Raw genomic sequence first — 24,750 nt, 5'->3', positions numbered from 1 at the left:
GAAACTGGACTGCTATTCTGTACACTAAATCATGTCTAATTACTAGCATTTTTTTTTTAAGGAAAGATACCTTTCTCCTCTCCTCTGCAGCCTCCAGCTTTTTCTGGATCTCCTCAAGAGAGAGTTCTTTCTTCTTTGGAGAAGCTAAAGTTCGTGGTGCTTCTGAGACTGGAGATGGCGGCTTTAGGATCAGTTCAAAGGCCTGGCCTGAGGCACGTTTGTTGATTTGTTTCACTTCCATGTCTGCACAATAAGGTGGGAAATTGTAAGTTCTTCAATACACCAGCAGTATTGAGGAGAGAAGCAGCATTGATATCAGAGTAGGATCAGAAGAACAGAAAAATGATTTAGCATCTTTGCCTTGGGCATTTTAAGTGCAACGGCAGATTATGGGCTGAAAACCATTCTCGGGAGTACATTCCATTTTATCTGTAATAGCTTAATTATACCTTAATCTCATAAAGATAAAAATTTACAGCAATTTTGCAAGCTTATTGGGGTTCTGTGCCATTTCACACCCCCTGCGAGCAGTGCCCAAGTTGATTAATTTTTTAAGCATGCTTTCATCTTTTCTTCATTATCTTGGGAATTATGTCAGCTGTGAAGGGCTGTAATTCTCAAATGGGGAGTAGGGAAAGAACAGCTCACTACGAGAGGGCTAACGTTAAAAGTTTAGTTAGTTCTATTAGGAACAATATCCAGCATCATGGTTACTGCATAATCTGTAGAAAGTAACGGCCCAAACCAGCAATTAAATTGTTAAACCAGCAAAATATTCACCAACTAACACTATGGACTAAGAGGTGAATGGAGTAGTTTCCCAGCACTAGCACATTTTCTGACCAGCAGGATGATTTCCAGTAAACATCACTCACCATCATATTTATAGATGTTCATGTTGCGAGGTTCCGGGTAAAAACAGGAGCAGATCAGGGAGAGCATGGACAGCTCCTTCATCTTTTCCTTGTAAGCTGAAAGGAGAGATCTTGTTAGCATGCTTCACTTCCCCAGCTCCTCCTTAGTGAATTTCTAGCTGAGATGAGTGGCCAGGGACCAGAAAACCTACTCTATCACCCACCTGGCAGATTTCTCTAGAATATTTACTTTCAACTATTTCACCTCAACATTGAGCCTTTATCAAATCACAAATGAGATCCTCAGAAGTGCAAGACGGCTTCTGGTCCTCTACATGACCTCAGCCTTGGCCATAATGCAGACAGTCCTCTCTGGTTTATATAAAGTGAATCTGGCTACCAGGAAATGCATTTAGCATTGGAAGAGTGCCATGACTCCACTCTCCCCTGGCCGGTGGAGAGACATGAAGCTCTTACAATTTCTCTGATGTATCCAAATGCAATTGAGAACAGCTATGGAAAGCTGGCCATATATTGCCACAGGCAGATGTTAAATACATTATCTTACAAATGAAAATGTCATCCAGAAAATTAAAAATAAAACCAGAAATGAGGATACATTTATCAAAAAATTTGCTTAATGTCCTTAATATGCTTAACTACCTCAAACAAAGCTTTTCTTTCCCCACTTACTGGCCAAAATATGTTGCTTTCACATTCAGGTCTAGTCTGTATTAGCCAATGCGATTAACGCCCTTCTAATTAATAATAGCACATTTATGGTGCTATCTTTGCTGACTTTGTAATGCCTGTAGGCCCCAGTTAGGAATATAGGTGGCACTGATCTAAAAATGGTGATACCAATACTTAATCATTATACAGTTTTCTGTGTTCACCCTTCCTAACTGCTTGTAGGTCAGAGAACAGTCTTGCACTTGGTCACTTGGCAAGCCAATGACAGAGCCCAGACTAGAGCTGGCTCTCCTGGGCCCTGGGGCAATATCCTGCCCACTGCCCACAGCACATCGATTTTAAGGCAGGGTGCTTCAAAATTCATCCTGGCACACACAGATCCCTGCTATTATCAACATCATCTCTACAGAGGCGGACACTCATTTGCTGCCAGCATGTGAAAACGTGGCTTAAAATATCTGTGACTGAAAAGTATTGTACTTAACAGATTAGACCAAATTAACCCTTGTTGATGCTGAATGGAAATCTGATGGTCCTTTGATCTTCAAACTGTGGATACATATGAAATTCTCAATCAGCCTTTCTCACGGATGCTCTTGTGGTTCTTGATTTTGCTTTTCCTACTCAGAAAGAAACCCGAGACTCGTGAGGGCTTGAGAGTCTTTGGGTGCTGCTCAGTATGGTGATATTTGAATAATGGTCCAAGAAGAAATTTCTAGCTGCCAGTAAAGGATTAGTTAATTTAATTAAGCTTTGCACAAGGGCCTCTAATCATGTACCTTGAATAACTCACCTAAAGGAGATACAGCTTTTCAGAAACCATAGGTAAAAGACAGCTTTGAGGTTAAGAGTGTACTGAAAACTCTGCTTTCTGAGAACTTAGGCTGTCACGGAAACTTGGTCTTGACAAGATTTTGATTTGAAACTGAAGTACCGACTCGCAAAGAATAACTCAAAAATCTTTTGAAGAGAAAAATCATGTCCAACTGATGTCTGTTTAATTATGAATAATGATAAACATAATGAATTGTTCACTTCGACCTCCATGCAACAAGCACACAGGTGTAGTTTTCCAGATTTTCCTTTGAGGAGGGCTTGCCCAGCAAGCTGCTCATACCACTGGAATGGCATCCTTCCCAGCAACAAGGTTGTGGAGTGGGTGCACATCAAACCCTGGCAGGTGCTAAACACAGAGAAAATGGACACTGGGTTGTGTGTTAAAGACATGGCCATTGATGATGCAAGCAGAATCTTGTACAAGATCTGCTGAATCACTGCTAAAATGTATACCTTGAAATATCTTTTTAGAGAAAAGCATACAAAGCAGCATCCTAGGAATCGCGCCTTTTGGGGCCTTTATTAATATTTTTTATCTTTGCTTGACATTGAATATGTTTTGCTTCCTAACAGCATTTAAAATGACTACAGAAAGGTGTTTGTTTTCCCAGCTTGCCATCTGTTTCCCAGCTTGCTTTGCCTGTTGCAAAGCACAGCAGGAGAAAGATCAGAACATGCTCAGCTCTCTTTCCTTCAGTGCAATAGCTGCAATGAAATCATGCTGGAAAAATCATTGTCTCAGTTCATTCTGGCCACTTGCAAAATTAGTATGGCTGTCCATCCTTTACAAGAACTACATTTTTTTATTTTGTGGTATTGATTTTGTCTCCACTTGCCCTAGCGAGTCCTTCAGCCATAGCTGGAATTTGGCTTGAATACTCACAGAAGTTCTGGAGGCTTCTGCAGCTCTGGGAACCAAACAACCTGCCATGGTGGCAAACATGGTTTTCCTTTTGCAGACTTAAGGGCTGAGGGTGTCAAAGGACCTGAAGAGGCACACACCTCCTCTGGTGTCCATCATCAACAACATGATGACGTCACCCTTGATCAGGCTCAGCTCTGAGTAGCGGGAGCCCTGCATTGTTCAGCTCTCCTTTCCATAAACATTTCCTTAAAACACATTAAAAAAGCTGAAAGCAGTTATGTTAGCCCAGTTGATGGTCTGATTAAAGTGGCTGGCTCATGTCTCACAGATTAGACAGGGAGGTAACTATACTTTTCCAAATCCCAAGGATTAGTGTTTTAGCCATGGAAGCCTGTTATCCCAAAAATAAAGTTCTTCTGTGAAGAAAGCAGCACACATAGACCAGAAAAATTACCTGCCTCATAGTGGAGCTTTTCAAAACCCTTGAAGACAATGAAGACAAGCAGTGATTGCAATGAAGTTTATTTTCCAAATGTGTTTCCACTGGCTTGCTAATTATATCCCTCCTTGTGCAGTCATGTAGGCTACATATCATTCCATTAACTGTGCAAGTTAAATGAAGGAGAGTAAATGATGGCAATCCTAATAGTACAAAAGCTTTGATAGGGAAATTGCTAGGAAAGAACAACGTTGACAAAAGATGGCAACAGAATCTTTTTAGTTATATGCAGCAAGATCTAAATGTTTATATGCACAAAGAACACTGATTTGTGTTAAAACCAGAAGAGAATTCAGTATTAGCATTTCTTGTAGTTTTGCTGTGAATATACTAGTATTCATAGGTCTTCTTAAATTCTGAAACTCTGTGATTATTCCAGAACCTCATCTACTTCTTAAGAATAAACTCCTCATATTCAGAGTTGCAGAGAAAGCATTAGAAATACTATCAAATGCCCCTAGATCTTTGATAGCCTCAGAAAAGAATGAACTCAGATGGCATTGAGACTCAAGAATGCATGATTTTTTTCCTGAGAAAGTCCCAAGTGTACCTTAATATTATTGCTTTAAGCCAACCTCACCCTTTTCTCAAACTTCCTCCATTATTTTCAACAGCTGTATTTAGAAACTGTGAAATCTCTCTGTTGGGTGAACATCCATGCTCTCCCTTTGTGGGCTCTACTTGATGGTCCAGGTAAGATCTTCATGGGTCTTTTAAGAGGTCCAGTTCTACAACTGCATGAACAAGAAGGGAAGGACAGCAGGACTGGATCTCTGGAGGGAAACAGTTCTAAGGATTTCATGCCCATGTTGTATAATTTTGGGGATCTTTTCTTTAGTCCAGTCTGGTCCCATGGTCTGAACAACCATTAGAGTCTGGGGCACTGCTAACACACTTCTTCCAGTTTCAATACCTATCAACTAAACCAGTTTGTGCTCCAAAATTGCTCTGATGTGTGAAGCAAAGCGTGGTCAGCTGGGGTGTTTTGATGATCCTCTTTGAAAATGCTCTACTGGTCTCAAATAATATGTTTATTCAGATACATCCTCTATTCCTCTGCAGAAAAGTAGTCCATTGCCAGTCCTGCAGCTCGCTTGCCCAATGAATGAAGCTACTATAGCAGAGTGCTATGGCCGCCATTAGAAGTCAGCAACCACTTATTTACTGCTGGGAGAAATAGCAGGGTTAAGGAAAGCACTGCTAAACCCTTCCTGTCTGTTCTCATCTGTTATCCAATAGCTATAAGGAATTTTTTACAGTTTACACTGTAAAATGAAAATCTGTCCTGACTGACAGGCCACGGGCAATTTGGGTCACATTTTGTTCCTTGGCAAAGCACAGCTCAGACAGATTGCTGTGTCACAGCAGAGACCATTATTCATAAGCAAGACTATTTTTAACACATGAACAGTGAGAGAAAAGTGTAAATGTTACTTATAATTAACATCTGATGAAAGCAAATGTGTTGATTCTTTTTGCCTTACTGAATCCAGTCCACATATAAGAAATGTATTTTATACATACATTAATATGCATAGATATTAACCACATACATTAATATATACACATTACATATATTAATGTATAATGTTACTGTATTTTGGCATTTCAAGTACCACTTGCCAACTATTTCTTGAAGTTCTGCACACCTGGAAGGAAAAGGAAGCTGGCACATTGCCCATAGTCAGAATGTGCAACCCATAACACAGCTCAGCCCCGTGCTCCCTTGCCAGGAACCTATGCGACAGTTGCCTTTCTGAGACTGAACTGAAATCCTGCTTAGTTTTCTCCTCTGGAAGAGATTGAAGCATTAAGATGTATGATGAAGCATGAAACGCAGGTAGAGAAGACCTACCACACCTGTCCTTCGTATGGATTTCTGATGGATGTTATTGACAATGTGCTTTGTTACAAATGTCATTTTGTTAATGCTCCCTCTGGGGTACTAGAGCTTTTGGTTTGTCAAGACAATGTTTTAAGTCATGTAATTTTGTGAATACCAACAGCCACACTCTGTTGGCCAGTAATTAAAAAAATTTTTTTTTACTAATCCATATTAGTAATGTGCTACATCCTTTTCTGCCAGACAAGATGACATAATATAATCCCAACTGTGTTCTTTCCCCATAGGTGGTGAGGTATTTGAAGAAAGTTACATGATGAGTACTGCTGAAGTGGTGGGCTAGTACTGGGACAAGCACATGGGACTGGGAGAATTAAAACTCAAGATGGGGCAAGCGTAATATGGAGTCTAGGTATCAATTAGTTTTTGGCATGTCTGAGCTCTATCAGCCTGGGATTCACTTTAATTAATTCTGGCCATTATTTAAAACAGCTACTTTGCAGAAATAATGAAAGCTTACTTTTTAGTCAAGGGAGAGCTCTACCAGAGAATGATGGTTCCATTCAGATGTCTTAAGTTAAATGAATTAGGTTGTCTTAGGACCAGCAAATCTATCTTCACTGTCAGGAAGCCTAAGGATGTTTATAGACTTATGGAGTCACCAGTGATGGAGGGAATGAAAGCAAAAGCCCCTGCAGTAAATATATCTTATCCATCCCTTATGCTCAGCCACGAGTGACATCTCATTTTGGTGGTTCACATCAGTGGGACTTATTTTGTTACTCTCTGAATGCAAAACACTGCTCACCAGAGCATGAGGTTGAGCCCATCTCACAACCAATGCATATGTGTGCTCTTCCAGTTTCCCCAACAAAAATGAAGTTGCTTTACAGCTTAGAGACTCTTCAATGCCCTACAGTGCTCACCTGCTTCACTGTAGGGAAAGGTGGCACAGGGCTCCCACTCACCTGGGGCCATTCTTTGGTGGCCAAGTCTTTAAAATTGCACTCTTAATATACTGCAATGCAGTTTAAGATAGAGATGAGAACAGAGTTTTGGGCATGTCCCCTGTCCCTGAATTTTTTGGTATTTTTATATCTAGGCAATAGAGTAAGCAGGTACTATGAAAAAGTAACAAGAAACAGAAAACACAGAAAAAAAGGAGTGATTGGTGAGTTTCCTCTGTCAACCGTGACTCTAGAATTTCCTACAATATGCCCAGAAAACAAGAAAGGAAGAACTTGGGACAGCTCTAATCTGCTTTTGTGGGAACTGGGAGTTTGAAAAAATAGTGTTAGGCATTAATTTCTGCAACCCTCATGAATGTTCCTAGAAGAAGTATCATCAATTTTATTCTCTCCAACATGAGACTCTTTTAACAAAAGTCTTAAAATGGTTTGAGATGGAATCAAGCATTAGTGTCACCCATAAAAGCACAGAGTGGCCGTGAAATCAGGGATCACTGTAGCATCAGTTCTTCAAAATACACCAAAAAACCAATACAAGCAACAGATCTGACCTTCAGCTTCTTATTAAGACTGTGTCAGATTGTCCCAATGAACCCTCTCCTCGAGTGCAAGGCCTTGCATACCACTTCCACAGCATAATTCAGGTGACAGCACAGGATCTGGCTGGAAAACCAAACCCATGGAACACACAAGAACCTGTATGCTTATGGAAAGACTGTCCTGTGATGGTGTCCTGGGTTGCAGTGTATTCTATTACCATCCCCATCAGCCATTGAAATCAGGTGGGGCAGTGTTTCCTTGCCTCCTTCCCCCCAGACTATCTTGCTGTTAATTGCCCATCATTGTCCTGCCCCATGACTCAGAGATAACTCCCTCCGGACTATCTTCTGTTAATGAGCCTCATCAACACTTGGCCTCATGACTCATTACCCCATTGTGAGATGCTCCACCCAGAGGGAGGAACCAAGCATCCCATCGTGGATATAAGCTGGGATTCTGAACATCAGAGACAACCCTTCCTACTGGATTTCCAGGGGACAGGAGCTACACAGCCACCACTGGACTTTCTGAGGAGGAGTAGACCCTTTTTCTACAGGATCACTGCTTCAGAGGACTGCAGCCACCATTCTACCAGACTGCTACCACCACCCTGCCTAACAGGGACTCAGGTTGTATCTTGACTGTCAGTTTGAAACAGTGTTTTCTTTTTTTTTCCTTTTCTTTAATTTCTGTTAAATTGTTATTCTGACTTGGTGCCTCCCACTGGTTTGTTTTCAAACTAGTACAAGTGGTTTTCTTGAACCTATAGTGCAGAGATACAAATGCACACAAACATGCAGATTGGAGAGTGGCACAAGTCTCGCTAAAAATTGCCCCTAATTTTACAACCTAATCTATCACTGATTATGACTATGGCTTTTTGGACTAATTCAGGTACCATGTCTGTGGTTTTACTTACTGTGTGTGGTTAGAGTCAAATGTCTTTGTTCACTTTATGATGCCAGAATGTTCAGATGTAAAGTTACTATTTTGTATTATTTTGATGTATGTAATTTTCACCACTGAAACAATGAGAAGACCCATTTACTGAACCCTGAATATTACAGTCATCTGTGACATGAGTTAATGGGACTTCTTTGTTGAGCTGCTGCAAACCCATTTCCAAAATGAGATTTTGATGTGAGGGGTCTTTTGAATTTGAGAAAACAACAACTTTGTCATGGTTACTCAAAACAAACACTGATGCAGATGCTTTGTCATATTGTGCTTTCTATTCGCTGAAATGAAAACACATACATTTCCTTCTAGTGTGGAACGAATACAGCAAGCATGTGCCTGTTCAGAGCCTGTTGGTACACTCAGAGCCCCACAGACTCACCACACTGCTTGCTGATGGAAACAAGGGAAGACAAGAAAGCCATGGGCTAGCTCCTCCTTCTTCAGCTCTGCAGAAATTGGTCTGCAGCAGTGGCAGAGCCAGATGCTGTACTCTCTTCTGAGCCACCCCTTTGCAGAGCCCATGCATTATGCTGGCATGAAGCCCTTGGCTGTTAAGCTCCAAAAGTCCTCTGGGACTGAGGGGAAGGCAAAGGAGCCAGTACTAATACAGAGGACTGTGGCCCTCCTGAAATTCACTTGTACTTAAGAGAACTTCAACCCAGGTGAAAACAAAAATTCCAGAGAATTTTTTTTCACAATGGGGAAAAGAGAATCTTCTTTACAGTTTGCTTTGCCTTTACCAGGCATCCCTTCCCCATATCTCCCTCTGTACCTCCGCATCCCATCTGCCTTCCCCCAGTTTTCTTCCCACAGAGCTTACTGTGTAGGAAAGGATGTAAGTTACTGAAACAGACTTTGAAAACAGTGGGGAGGATGAAGAGTGAAGAATAAACTTAAAGGCTAGAGTAGTCCTAAGCTTTACTTCTGGCTGGTTAACTGAACATAACTGTCTAATTTTTGTGCAGGCAGAAGTTCAAACCCTGTTATTCAGATGATTTGGCAGGATACTGATGTTTAAGATGCTGAACTTACAGCTACCTTCATAAGAGGCCACTGGAGACACGGATAGCTTCTGATTATCACCTAAGTGTGGGAGTCATGCAAACATCAAAAGTTCTAAAATTTTTAAGGCAGCCCCACGCCAGGAACCATTCTGCTATCCGCTCTCTCCTGTACTCACTGGAAGCAAAAAAGACTGGAAACTCAGCTATGGGATGATCTGAACCAAAGTAATTTTCCTGAATGTGGACTGGATGGAAAATGCAAATAGGCTTTCAGCAAACACCAGGAAGAAAGCAGCAAGACCAGGAAGAAATAACCTTTGTTATTTGGCTCACCTTACCTGCTTGAGAACTTTTGTTGGTTTTGTTACATACCTGCACCTGGGGCAAACAGTTTCTTGTGATTGGCATTGCAGCAAGCTTAGCTCTGTCATCTCTCACAGAAAAATCTGTTTTAGCTTAGGACTCCTGTTAGAGTAGTAGTAAGGATTCTTCATGTATCATTCTGGGTCTGATTCTATCACTAATTTTCCTGTTCTCAAGAAAAACCCCTATCCCCTGATCTATCAACTTAAGAGTCTTATATGAATTTTTTAAGAAACAAAACCTTGAGCTCTGGAGTTTTTGAATGGGTGGATTTGCCTCCCATGACTTTGTGCTCACGGTGTGTAATGTATTTCCTTGGCGCTCCATGCCTGAAGGGTTGTGATACACCCTTTCACCAGGACACAAAGCCATTAAACTCTTTTACACTTCTGAGACAGGTTACATATAAAATGGGTTAAAAAGACAGATATTTCACTCCAAAGCTTCCATTAACATGGCTTTGAAGATCCCTCCTGGAAAGCACCACTGAACCAGGATCTCAATCTCCATGCAGGCTACAAAAGCAGTGTTTTCAGGAATCTGGATGCACATACCTGAAGGCCAGGGAAGCAGAAGGCTTTTGAGAGACTCTCTTCAACACAAACACCCTAGCCTTGCTATATGTAGGTTATCTTGTCTCAGCATTCCTGGGACTGGGGCTATGAGCCTTCCATAACATCAGCCTAGTGGAATTTGCTTCAGGACTTCCCTGCAATAGGACAAGCCCAGATTGCTGATCCTTCTCTCAGAAGTGGACATGTAGTGTTCAGGAGCTCCCTGAGCCCAGCTGTTTCCTGGGTACAAAGCTGTGGTGCTTGCCTTGGTTCTGGAGTCACTCTGGTGACTGAAGCACCAGGGAAGGACTTGTAAAGGAGCTGAAACTTCTTCAGTATCTTTCTAAGTGTGGGGTGGGGAGAACTGAACTACAGGTTGGAAGCTGCCAAGCCTGCAAGCAGCCCACTTTTTCTCAGCAGCATGCAGGCTTCAGCCACCACAGCAGCAGCGTGTCTGCAGCCTGGTGCTGAACTGAGCACTGGGGGGAAGTGAAATTTCAAGTCCTTGTGTTGAGCACTCCAACCTTCTCTGATGCCTCAAGCAGAGAACCTAGCAGAACACCTAGGACTAGGCCATCAGGGGTGGCTGCTGCCTCCCAGTATGCTCTTGAGGTCATCTCATCCTCGCATTGCGGGAGTATGCAGGGGCCCAGCTGAGATCTGTGCTACTTTCTGTAAAAATGTCAAATACAAACAACCTACGCCACAGAGCTTATGGTGTGAGAAAGAGAGGCAAGGGATGCTGCGGAAAAAATGACCCAGAGGTAAAGAAAAAAGCCTCAGGTCACAGACCTGTTCTGTAGGAAAGATTCCTGGGGAATAGAGCTCTCCTGAATTCTGCATAAGTGACACCTCTGTCGGCACAGGCTGTCTCTTTTTGAGTGCTGCAGGGAATACAGGTGCTGGCTGGTGAAACAGCCCCTTGAGGGAGGATGCAAATCAAATGTGATGAAATAGAACGGCAACGGTTTAGTCATGCAGCCTACTATGATCAAACAGCATCTTCCCAAGGTATGAATCATGCTACGGGTTCTGTTCCAGCACAGCAAGACTGGGTTACTAGAGCAGCGTGTGAGAGAGCGGGCTGCCAGTATCACTTTTATTTATCTGAATCTCACCGTCAGCCATGTGTGTTTGGAACAGTGGCATTTGTTCAGTTTTTCCTGGTGACGTCTTCAGTGGCTTCCACTGACTTAAATTTGCATCACCCTTATACCTTTATGTAGGCTTGACAAACTCTTCCTGGTTGTGCATCACCTGGCCATGCATTACCCACTGACACTTGACACTGAGTGTCATTTTATTCCAAGCCCTCCATTTTTTATCCTGCTTGGAGACTAATGACACAACCTTGCATATTGCCAGTCTTCATGGCTGAAATAGGAGTTCTGCTAGTGTTTTTCTGCATCTGGACACAGCAGATCCTTTCTGGACTTGTAGCTGATCTTACATTATGAAATCCATCCCCTCATCTCTGTGCTGAGATTACAGTCAAATCGTTCATACTGAGCTTCTCCAGAAAGCAAGTTTTAGCAGAACTACCCACATGTTTTGAAAGCAAGTCATTGATACAGCATCAAGGAAAGGAATGGCCCAAAATTGTTTAGGAAAAGCAAGCAGTTAAGAAACAATGGGTAAGGAATCCAACTTTTTCTGTTTCCATCATTCAGCTGTTGTGGAGTACCTTGATCAAAGGAACAGAGATAGATTGCTACAGTGAGAGCTTCCATTAACAGACAGGCTGGTCCTTGCCATTTTTCTGGCTCAGAAATGCAGATATGTGGTTTTAGCAGGACTGTAAGTCTGATATAAAAGATGACATTTTTATAACTCATATAAGGGTTGTAAACACAACCTTCATTAACCTGTGCCATTCCAAAGAACAGATACCTTTCACATCTTACAGTATTTTCAAAATTGTGCTTTGACCTGATGAAGGCCAAAATATTATTTAGTTGTAACTAGAGGCTCAGAACAGTAAGCAAAATAAATTGCAAGGTGCCTTTTATTTTCTTTTCTTTCTCTAGACAAAAAGAAAAAAAAAGAAGCAGGGCCATCAGCTAAGTAGAAATTTGTGTTTGTATGATATGATATAAATGCAATTATGATTTCTTGCAGGGTTGGACTCTCAGTCTTTGCATTACAATAATTAAATGCATTCCTTGCTTGTTGAGCCATCACACTGAGTGCAAAACCTACTGCAATTGTTTTCACACCATAAATATCAGGAGAATCCATTTAAGAGAAAATATGCTGCTGTGAAGGCTGTAGATAGTATCTTTCAAAACTAATCATTTCATATAGACTAGAAACCCCATTTTATAGGGTCTGAAAAATCAAATACATAGAAGCATTCATTACTCAGTTTATATATATTTCTATACATAAAAAAGTATATGTGTATGTATATATATACTTTATTTTTTTAAGTTTAATGGCTGATTCTGAGCAATTCCCATGTATTTAATGTACTGAACCCAAAGCCAAATATGTGTAACTGCATCTTTCTGCTACACAATCATTCTTACTGGCTGCCATGACTACCGACTAAATGTCAAAATGCAAAAGACAATGAAAGGAGACAGTCTGGAAAATCCAATTTACTTCTGGGTTCTGAATGGAATTTAAATTTTGTGGGACATGCCAAAATAAGAATGTCTCATCAGTCTGAATAAAGGCATTTTCTTTAAAAAGTTTGCTTTCTGTACACAATTGCAAATGACACATGTAAGTAGATTACTTACAAAGGAAGAATTCCAATCCTTGCAATAATACAATGGGACACACATTATAATGGTGTTAATTAACAATAGTATCTTAAATTTGAATGCCTGAACAAAACAAGCTCCTAGTAAGTAACTTCTGAGTTTTCATATAAAACTGTTTGATATTGGAGTTCGCCTGCCGACATAACTCATAATTGTGGAAGATTTTGCTTTAAACCCAAGGAGGTGTGATAATGGAAACTGTGTTATTCTGATGCTTTATGTTGTAAGGCTTAATTCCCCTTTTTTATAACAAAGACTATAGAGATGAAAATGTTTTTATGCAATTTTAAGTCTACTCAGTGGGGTATATGTGGGAGCAAGGGGCTGTATTTAAGTATGAGATATTACAAAGGACTGTATTTCTGGGTTTAGAGAAATGTAATCCCTAATTTAAGATAGTCTCCTTATTTAGGAAGCCTATCAAAGGCATGTTTATCTTTGGAGGAATCCTTTGATTCAAAAATAATGTCTTCAGGTTTTGAAGGACTTTGAAAGCACTGCAGAGAGTAAGAAAAAATGACAGCAACTCCCTCATCAGCCATGTCGATACAAAGCAGATTCTGTAAAACTCATCTTTTCACTTGGTGGCATTCTGCTAACAAGTGGGCAGCAGGATGACTACAAGAAGTATCTTTTGGCAGGTCACCAAATCTAGAAACTGGGGCTAGTGTGAAAATCTATTTTTACAGCATTGAAAGACATAGGATAATTTTCTGTTAGTCTTCTCCACAGTCCAAAAAAAGTACAAATGCCCAAGTGAGGTTTTGGATGATGGGTTCCCAAACCCATTACTGTCAGTGCTCAAGGATGAATAAGAACCAAAATAGGAATGGATACTGGAGAAGTGACTGTTTTAAAAAAATAAATAAATTTGCAGAAATAAGTTCAGCATGTGTAGGTTGGCTCCAAAAGTCTCACAAGGAAGAGTTTGGGTTTGGGGTGTTTTTTTTTTTTTTGCTATTTCTTCAATGTTTCTTTTAAATGGTCCAGGTTTGGAAGACAGAGAAAGGAAGCAGAGGTGTGCATGAATCAGCAGGAGGGGTTGGGTTCACAATCGATGGAAGGTGTTTGGTGCTGTGGAGCTGCACCTGAGGTACTGCATTCAGTCTTGGGTCCCCCAATTTAAGAGGGACATGGAGGAGCAGATGAAGGTCCAGTGGAGGGCTATCAGGAAGGTGAGGGATTATTGCGCAAAGAGGTGGCTTAAGGGACAACATATCAGGTACTCAAGATTAATGAAATGACAGAATCAAACCCTTCTGGATGACATGCATCTGACACACTGTGGCTTTCAGATCTTTCTATGGGATCTTTACCTAAACAATCTATGCAGTTCTTACTACTAATTATCAGATTTATACATCTACTATCATATCCTGCCATGACTTTATGCATATATGCAAACATTTGATTGCCTCCATAACAAAAATAATGACACCTCTCAACAGCATATTGCTAAAATCTATCATGGTTGGGCATAGATTATAAATATTATTGAGTATGCTAACCAGAAGATGTATAAAATTAGCAAGAAAAATAAAGGAAGATAAAGAATGACAGCCTCTTCTTGGAAACCATGCTGATGGCGCCAAGAAATTAGTAAATTATTCAGAATTGATTAAATTGGCGGAGAGGGAACATTTGCTGGTGGGATACTTATATTACAATTGATGCTACAATAAAACTAAAACAAGAACCACTGATCGCAGCGAAGTGACCTGTGTTTTAAGTAGCTTTGCTCAGATTTGCATAATAGAAGCACTTTGATTTTTGAAGACATAAAATTAATGCATAAATGTCTACCCTGTAACAATTTATATGGACTTTCAGGAATGTGACTGCTCCCAATTAAGTCTTTCATGACCCACCTCTCTTTTTCATCTTTCTCTTCTCCTTCCCTCTTTTTTACTGTTTTTCAATTTAGTGGTATTTTTTCTATCCCAAAATATTACTGAATATGTCTAGAGTACATTTGCCCTGGCAGTCTATCTCTCTCTTTGCAGCTGTCTCTGTCTGTGTCTATTTTTTCTGCAATACTGGCCTCCACTTAGAAGAAAATCTTGATGAATTCAGAGATGCTGCTCTGCTACTAAATTAACCACATGAGGAGCTGATCCCTGCAGAGATGCTCCACTGATTGTTGGTGTAAGGGTGTTTGTCTCATTTAGAATTAAAAAAAATGATCTTGCAATAGCGAGATTTTCAGGGCACTGTGCACCAGCATCAAAAATCTGTCATGGCAATGGCAAATCAGAAATTCTTTGTTGTTCAGCCTGTCCTTTATAACAGACTTATCAAACTTCCAGAACTGGATTGTCCATCGGATTTTTAATATGTTCTAAAAGTAGCAGGAGTTAGATATACCCAAATATCAATTTGTTACAGCCTATTCTGTCTCTTTCATTATATGATCAAGTTCTTTTTCTAGTATAAAAAAAAAGTTCATTTTTCTGCATAATTAAATTCTCCTTTTTTTTTTTAGTGTAGCTGGCTCTCACATGATTTTTTAAAATAATAAAGAAGATATTTCCTTCTAAGTTGATGCTTTGGGAGATTTAAAGGGGGAAAACCAGGTTCATCAGATGTAAATCAACATGAGTCTATCACACCCATAGTTCCACTGGTTTAGGATCTAATTCTAGCAAGATGAGTGTTCCTGGCCTTTGCACATCTTAACCATTTACACGGGAAACCACAGCCAGCCATTGCTATTTCCCATCTTGTGCTGCTTTGTTTCTTCTACTGCGTTAGAAAATACGTCCTTCCACTGAACACCACATTGTTACACTTCAGTTTGGTCTACAGTTTTCTTGGCTGCCTCTTGATGAATTTTGGAGAAGCTTTTAACTAAAAACATTTCACTATTTCTGTGAAGATGACTAGGGAAAAATACATGCATGTGGTAAACTAAACGAGTGGTTATTGCACTTCTTTGAAAGGTTCTAGTGCTTTGTGCTAGGGAATCATTCTTCACTTGAAGAATCTGTCCAGGCCTGGCCATGGAATAAGTCAGTGAAATACTGGATTTCAGCCTTCAGCCGTGTCTGAAATACACAAATCCAAGCTTTACAGCCAGTTTCTCTTAAGCCACTTTGTGCTGGATTCTGATTCCATGTGGGCTGAGAGTGATGCTGTGGACCAGAGGAGCACTGGAAACGAGAAAAAAATCTATCCTGTGGTCTCAATTCCTCCCCTTCTGGCCTCAGAGAAGTGTGAAGGATTACAAGAATGAAGCAGTCGTGTGAAGAGATGAGAGATGAATTTGTGTTGTGGAAGTAATTGCCAAGAGCAGACAAATTAAAAAAAAAAAAAAAAAAAAAAAAGGAAAGCCAAGCAGGTAAAGTCAGTCAGGGAATAGATGATCCAAACTGGGGTCCATCTCATATAATACTCTGTTTCCACCATACTTTTTCTTAATTTTGTTTTAATCTTGGAAATTCTATTTGTATAACTACATAGAAATGTACTAAATATAATTTTGCAACCTTCATATTGTAGATTACCTGCTCGCTTATCTAAATGCCTTGATTTTGCTGCATGGGTTCAATATTTGTTCCTATTGCAATTTTTTACCCTTGACAGACCCGTGCACATCTTTGTGCACAAACCAGGATGCCAGCAGACATGAGACCTCTTGAACAGCACTGGCAAACTGTGCAAACTGGTAATTAGAATTTTGCAGAGGACTTGAAAATACCTCTATCATGTTTAATACTGTTTTTCAGGCCCCTCACAACAAGGGGATTTACACTGTTAATCAAATGCAGTATGATTCTCTAAGTAAGGTATTTCTCTTAATGTTTCACTGCGAAAAAAGTGAATGCACTTCAAAATGGAGTAACTTGAATCATCAATGCAATTTAAGATAAATATCTTCCTGTTACTTTTCTTAAGAAGTCATTATTGATATTTTACCTGGAAAATGATGATATTTAGACTTAGAACATCGTTTCCCAGCAAGAAGGTATTTGCCTTGAGAACATTACTGTTGACAAATATTAAACACTTAGGTTTTTAAATCAGGAATCAGGGCTTCATTCCTACCTACAGCATATAATATTGAAAGCTCTCTAACTTCAGTCTGGAGAGCATCAAAAAATATCTGAGCACATAGAAAAGATATTATCTTAGAAATAGCTTTTTGTATTACATCTACATAATACATTTAATAAACACCAGTACCTGGAGACAAAGAAGGTATATTCAAGTGATATAAATATGACTTGAGTGACAAGTGAGTGAGCCCTTTCCTTTCACATGAATAAAGTAAGCAAAAAATATATTAAAGCAGTTAACAGACTAATAAAATGGGTTACAGAAGTGAATTTCACTTCCAAAAATGTCTTTGAAAAATTATGGAGATGGATTCATGCATTTGTTTTAAGATTTCCTAGGTACATGCAACATTTCTTACAGCTCCATTCAGGTAACTGGATGATTTGCAGTGCAAAAATAGTAGTAAACCAAAAAATGTAGATTTTGCTACACTTCCGTGTAGCAGTGTCGCTAAAAATAAATTAGTGCATCTTTGACATGTCTGTGGTCTCCACAGTCTTTTGAAAAAGAAAAAAGAATACCCATGATAATATTATCACTCCAGGGAGCTCTGCCAATGAAATGGCATCAAGAGTTATCCTAGTGGAAACCAGAGGAAGAAGTTGAACATGTATTTTATCAGAAATCTTAGTTCAAAAGGACAATTTGTGCTTTCAATAATTTTGAAAGCATCAAAAATAGCATCAAGATGAAAAATTACAGCTACTTAGTGACTAGTGAATATATTTAAATGTAAAAGCCTTAAGCATTAAAAGGCACTTCATCTACCTTCAGGTAGAGTGTACCTTAGCTTAGGGTAAATTCTCAGTTTGTAGAACCCTATGCCAGTCAGTAGTATAAAATACACATATCATTATTTTTTCTTTACCTGAGAAGCTCCCTAAGGATTATAAAAAAGTCCCTCAATAGCACAGAATGTTAATACAGCTTTAGTAGGTAAGTTGCTCTGTTTCCTAATCTGATCAGTATGGATTCTGGCAACTTCTGTAACATCAGAGCATGGTTACATATTTCCATGCAGTATGGAACATAACCTCACATCCCAGCTCTGAGGTAAGTACCCAAGATTATCCCTGTCTTAATGCAGAGAAAGTCAGGTCATAAAATGATTAACCTACAAATCCAATAAAGGAACTAGGAGCCTAAAATGATGCTTAAGAAAACTCTTCTAAATCGAAAATTTGGATCCTAGAAATTCCTGCACAGATGAGGAGAGGTCATGAGAATACAGAAAAACACAATTTGTGCTCTTCAAATTGGTGTGCACTGAAGGGTGCTAGACTTTGGACAAGCAAGGATGCCTCAGACTTGAAATGTTTAATCCACTAACATTGGGAATTGCGTGTTCTTCCAGCTCACAGTCAGTCTTCTGAAGAAATCTGTGTACCCTGTTTCCTGGAAGGATTCTTCATAAACAGAGGAGCAGCCACAGTTTTCTTTTAAAACGCAGCTGAGGAGAAACGCTGCTGGCTGTCTTACTCCTGCCCTTTGGAACAACTGCCTACAGTGACATCTTTCACTGGGAAATGCCAGAGCTGGGGTCAAACTCTCAGAATGAGGAAATTCAAGCCAAAGGGTCCTAACCACCACCCAAAGAAACTCATGCTGTGTTTTCTGCTCCCACAACTGTTTCTATTTTGCCATATCATGCAAAATCTAGCGATGCTCCTGGGGTCCCCAGTTCCTAGGGGTGGGTCATCCTCCCTTCTCTGTGCACTCTTTTCCTCTCTCTAGCATGATATTCTTCCCATGGGAGAGTGGAAAGAAGACACAGCTCGGTGGTCTGGTGGTCTGTGGGGAGGGAGGACACACAGGGACAAGGGCCACAACATTCCAGCACCACACCTGGAGACCAACCACCAGCTGTTTGGCTCAGGGGCAGGAGTGCACACATTACCACCTCTTCTTCTCCAGCCACCACAATGGAAGAGACAAAATCAGGGCTTCTCTGTGGCTGTGGGTGAAGTGCCCAAGGGACAGCTGAAGTCTCACCATTCCTCTCTGCATTTTCCTCTGGGTCACTGAATTAGGAGTACATTCACTCTGGGCAGACCTTGACCACAGGCAGAGGTGCTGACCTCTCCCTGCATGCTGTGGAGGTACAGTCATGCTTGTATCTCACCACAGGTGCTTTAGAGTTTACTAACCCTATCCTCAGCCACCTCTCTAAACTAAATTACCTGCTTGGGCAAAATTGGTGAAAAACTCCTAATGATCCTGTTTTGTGATTGTGTGTCTGAAGGATCACAACCTCTCCACACAATAACTGCTACAACAGTGACAGGTTTTGTGTATTGGAATGAATGGATAAATCGTAATTTATTTATGAACTGCCTGGATTTGACACCTATACCTTAAAAAGATTAACATTTCTAAATATATTCTTCAAAGCCTAATGTTTTCTGCAGATGCTGCGCACCAGTTTAACCCCACATCCTGGCAAAAATAGCTTAAATTCACTTCATTGGTTAAATTATGTATTAGCAGACAGGAAAAAGAAAAACATAAGTGGAAGAGAAAATGAAATAATTTCAGATCAGCTTTGTATGCTGGTATTTCTCAGACACATGATGTCGTAAGTATTCAGTTCCCAGGAGCCAGCATTTCTGCATCAGTCCATTTTTTTTTATGACTCAGGATGCAGGTCCATGCGGATTGAGGTCTCCAAAGGAATTTTTGTCTGTTTTTGAAAACGTTTGCTGAGCAACTAGAGGAATAGGTACTTTCTGCACTGCTGTCATGGGTACACAGCACCTTGCAGGACTGAGATACCTGTCCCAGGTAGAATTGCTGGCTGACATTCACTGTGGGGACCCACGCTTCCAAGTGGGATCAACAGTACTTTTAAACCCAATGAAAATCAACAACACCTCAGACTGTATCCACAGAAAAGTGTGAGGGAAGAATTGTGAATAGCAGCCATTCCCCCAAATCAGCTGCCAGTTTCTGTGTCCCCATAGGCTAAAGACCAGCTGATTGTGCTGAGGCCAGTGGCTGTACTCCATTGGCTCCAGTGAGGCAAGACTCATTTGCAAAGTTGGTTCATCTGTCATCCATTTTATGGATAAATGCTGAAGAAGACATGTTCTCTACAAGGCACCCGAGGATGGCAACAGTTTTTGTTTATAAAGGTGACTTTATGGAGAACAGACAGCGGATTTTTTGAAGGTAGTTACTGCAGAGGTAAGCAAGCACTGCTGCTTCATGATATAACATTTGCTCCTCCTCTTGGGCAGAACTACTGAGAGTGCTAGCATAAAGGCTTTTGAAGACTGATAACCTAAGCTGAAAGGCAAACTTCCACTCCCTCTCACCAGCCTGTGAGAAGGCTTGCTGGAGGACTTCACTTCCAGTGGTGGTGTTGCCCACTGGTCACAGGGCCAGATGCCACCCTCAGTCCCTTATGTTCAGCTTTTTTGCTGTACTACCTTTAGCAAAGCTTTTAGTGAGTTAATTTTCCAACTATATCAATTATGTGGTGTGACACCATTTTTGGATGCCTGCTTTAGGACTCCTAAGGCTTGTTATTTTTCAGGAGTGCCGAGCATCTCTTTGTTTCTTTTGTTTGTGAACTAATAAGGTAGTTAAATTAGACCTACATGAAAATGCTGCACAGGTCAAGTATTGCCCAGACCAATCTGTCATGGGAACCTTCTGCTCCCTGTGTTTTACATTACAAAGTAATGCTGACTTCTCACTGCCACCAATAGGGAGAATCAGTTAATATTGTATAGTCTTTGAAGGCTAAAACACTATCTAAATATACTGCTGGATATGAGTGCCCCATCTCTCCTTTGTCATGTTGTTTTGGTTTTTTTCAGATTAATGCTATTAATTTGAAAATGGAGAATTATTTTCTAACGAAATTAATACAAATGTCACCTGAGATAAATCTAACCATAAGGGTAGATTACACAGTATATATAATAAAAAAAATAGGTGTGCAAAAGCTGATATGGAGAAATGTACTATTGTAGTACAAATACCAATTCAAAAAAAGAAAAAAATTCCAGGCTTAAATAATCAATTAAAGAAAACTCAAATTCTCAAAATCAGTGTGAATTAATTACAGGAATACATTATTAAACAGGGAAGTTTTTAGTCTAACTAGAACTTATATTGGGACAAAGAGGTGATGGTAATGGAGGTGGAGGTGAGAGAACATTTTGGAAGTGTTCAAGATGCTGAATTTTATTTTTATTTCCTCAGTATGTTATGGGATATCTTCCATAAGAAAATGGAACAGATGACATTCCATCCTCCTGCCTGTACACCTCACAGGGTAAGTAAGAACTGCTATGAGGCAATATAATTCCTTAGCCATATGGACTGTTTTTAAAATTATTCCTGCCTTAATAGCAGGAAGAGTAATCTAGTCTTTCAAAATCAGGAAAAGAATGTGAATAGGTGTTAACCTCAGTTCTTTAGCGAATTTTACTTACCAACATTTTTATATTAGCTCAGTAATAAAAGTTCTCAGAAAAAAAATAAACTAATGGAAATGTTATCACTTCAGTTTCCTTATCATATCAAAATGATATCAGGAAAAGGTTTTTTCACCCATTGGGTGTTTGGGCACTGGAACAGGTGCTCCAGGGCAGTGGTCACAGCACCAAGCCTGACAGAGTTCAGGAAGTGTTTGGACAATACTCTCAGGCACATGGTGTGACTCTTGGGGATGGTGCTGTGCAGGGCCAGGAGTTGGACTCAATGATCCCTGTGAGTCCCTTCCAACTCAGCACAGTCTGTGATTTCTTCTCCTAGTGAAAGAATTTGGAATAGTCGTATCTCAGTCAAATCACATTTCTGCTAACATTATGATACAATAAATTTGTTTCGGATTCTTGCCTATGTCCATTCTTCTCTTAAAGTAATTTCCTATTTACAGATATGTAATTTTCTGACAGTTGGAAATAATTCAGAGCTGACGTGTGTTCATTTATTTATAAAAGGGGAAGGTTAAAACCTTCAGCTAAAAACTGAAGACTGTGGAAAGAAGTGTGCTCAGTCCAAATTCAGCCTGGCATTTAGCCATATGTTCTTTAACTTGATGCTTGTCATTGCCATTAATATTCAGATAGCCACTCATGAGCAATTGTTGATGATCAAACAATTGTTTAAGTGTAGTGGCAGATCAGAAGAATTCTTACCCCTTTGCAGTAAAAAAAGCCTACTTATTAAAATAATTGAACCAGTTAACAACCATACACTTATTTATGACTTCATATGAATGTTACACACCAGATAAAACAATAATGTAGTACTCAGTTAATAGAAAAACTTAGCAGTGGCCTTGTATCCATCAAGCTAAGTATCGAGGTCTGAGCTTGTAACTGAAATGCAAATGACAAAGTAGAAGAGCAACTCTGAAGCACTTTTACAATGGTTTAATCCATCTTACTGAGATATGTGAAAGAGGGAGCATGGGCCTGCCTGAATTCCTGTATCCTCATAATCCTTACAGTGTTCCTGACTATCTCAAAAGGAGTTGACATTAAAATACTTCCTTAATACACTATTAACACATACCCCATGTATTTCTGTTAAACAACTTCCTATAAAATAAATTGGAACCATAATTGGGACTGAGATCTTCTGTATGATGGTTATCTGAAGATGTTCAAATAATAAATATTCCTTAAATAAAACACCACAATGAAACAATGACATAATGGTTTCAAACACTTTTTTAGTTCCAGTGGCATCACAGACTGCTTCACCCTCACATTGCCATCCATGGACCTTACACTAAGTAAGTTTATCAAACCAGGTATGTGGCCTGATTGGTCTGTAGTGACCCTACCTGCAAAGGCACTGATTTATGTAACACACATCCAATTTGCTTGGGAGCTTAAGCTATGAAGGAGTCCCTGTATCCAATACAAAATTCATGTGGAAGATGGTGTCAGGGGAAGGATGAAGTTTAAAAGCCCCCATAATTTCTGTACAGTCGTGTTACATGGAATTTCAAAAAAGACACACTCAAAAAAAAAAAACCCAACTAAACAAAGATGGTTGTGTGACATGCATCATTCATATACTATGTAAACTAAACAGAAAGGAAAATCTCAGGGGCATTCAGAGCGTAATGATCTCCAGAACTTCTTGCAGCTGTTGAAATTCCTATGTAAGTAAAAGAACCTTTCCTTGAAAACCTTTTATTTTACACAGTCTCACAGAAAATGAGGCTTAATTTTGCTTTCTGTGGCAGAATACAAACACAGGCTTGTTCAAGATATTTAGCATCTGCCTACCCTGAGTTATGTGAACAGTTCTGTCCAAAGCCAGTAGGACTATTCTCATGCTCAGACACCTGATTAAGTGCCTTGCTGGACCAGGGCCAGAAATATAATAGTGGGCTGGGTTAAGCTGATTAGAAATGTTTTGCTGGCTCCAGTGGTAGCAGGACCTAGCCTTTATTGCTACTTTGCAAAATATGGTGCTCAACAGGGGAAAAAATCGGCACTCTGTAGTTCTTTCAGTGTTCTACTGGGTAAAGTTTGAGCATAGAACAAATGTAGCTCATTTAGCCCTAGCTGGAAATTACTGAGAATGCATCTAGTTTTCCACATGAAAATAAAATTTGTTGCCTTGTAGTAACTCTTGAAATAAGGTGGTTTATTCTAATAGCTGCTTAGATCCAAATTTTGTCTATTAATAACTATAACAAGGAAGATACAGTTTAAAGAAATTATGAGAATACTTTAAGCTTTGTCAGTTTAAAGATGGAAGATGCTTTTAATAAAGTAACTTTAATTTTTTAATTGAATGTTGTTGTAATTAGTATTTTTTGAAACTTGATCTAGGTAGCTACACAGCCTTTTATTGCTGGTATAGGTGGCTCATTAACCAGGGATTAACAGACAAACCGGCGTCACACAGTCCCTCCGTCTCTGGGTACATCTAATGATTCCTGGCATCACTCCTGCTGCAGAAATCTTTATACTTGTGTGCTGCGAGATCATTAACACCAGGCTGAAGAGCCCTTCCTTCCCTTGCGACAGAATTCCTAACAGGCCTTCTGCAGGGATAAGTCCCCGACCGACTACAAATTATCAATACTGATTACAGGATTGCTGCAGTGGGGAGGGGACGGCGTGCTCGGCACTGCAGGGCTGGCCAGGCTCCCACAGCCCTCACTTCCCTCCTCTATTTGCATCTACAGCTGTCTCATTCCTTGTTCCCAAGGGTGCCACAGCCAGGCTAGAATGCTTTCAATCCACACCAATTGTTCCTTGGGAGCGGAACATCAGCAGTCAGATAAATGCATTGGTGTAATGCATCGGTTTCAGCCGGTGCCAGGAGGGTTTGGTGTAACTTCGTGCAGTGTGATCAAGAGTGGTAACAAGAACCTGCACAAATGGAAATTTGAACGGGATTTGCTTCTTGGGGAGGACAGTTAATTGTGTTGGGAGTGCTTCAACCTTATTTGTGGGATCTGCGTGTGCACGACAGTAATGGTGAATGATTGTGAAAACTTGAATTTGAATGCGTCAAACGCAGGTCCAGCCTCATTCCTCTTCAAAAAACCAAAAAACCAACAAAAACCAACCCCAAGGAGCGTTAGGGTCTGCACGCTTTCAGCAGCCCGACCCCACGACTGTTCTCCCTCTCCTTCTTCCACACCCTCACTGGGATTTTTTCACCCACCCTCCCCAGCAGCCTCCCTCGAACAAAGGGGCCAGTGCCGGGCTACCGCCCTCCGCTCCTGCCAGGACCAGCAGGACCAACAGGGACGCGACGGGACGGGCTCCCCAAGACCCGGGAGTCCCCCGGCGCCGGGCTGGCGGGGAGGGCGGACGAGCCGCGCCCCGCCCGGCCGCTCCCGGGCCCGGCGGGGTGGGCTGGGGGCGGCGCGCCGCGGCGGCAGGGCGCGGCTCCTGCGGGGGAGGGGGAGATGCTCTCCCTGCCGCTGGAAAACGCCCTGCAACAACAGCCACGACAGG

The 24,750-nt window shown here is 40.6% G+C and overlaps 1 protein-coding gene across 1 annotated transcript in view; it reads right to left on the bottom strand.

The window, feature by feature from the left end:
* STMN2 (stathmin 2) overlaps positions 1-24,750 on the bottom strand; it is a 39,450-nt gene that overhangs the window by 13,611 nt on the left and 1,089 nt on the right. The window contains exons 3-4 of the mRNA XM_042036185.1: positions 876-971; positions 71-243 (exon numbers count right to left, since the gene is read on the bottom strand). Of these exons, the coding sequence (XP_041892119.1) occupies positions 71-243; positions 876-971 (269 nt within the window). The remainder of the gene's footprint in view (positions 1-70; positions 244-875; positions 972-24,750) is intronic.

The sequence above is a fragment of the Corvus kubaryi genome, unplaced genomic scaffold (assembly GCF_017639235.1).
Source record: "Corvus kubaryi isolate FWS band 111438036 unplaced genomic scaffold, C.kubaryi_AGA036_p1.0 37385, whole genome shotgun sequence".
Classification (NCBI taxonomy): domain Eukaryota; kingdom Metazoa; phylum Chordata; class Aves; order Passeriformes; family Corvidae; genus Corvus; species Corvus kubaryi.
This window is presented reverse-complemented; position numbering and strand designations above follow the sequence as displayed.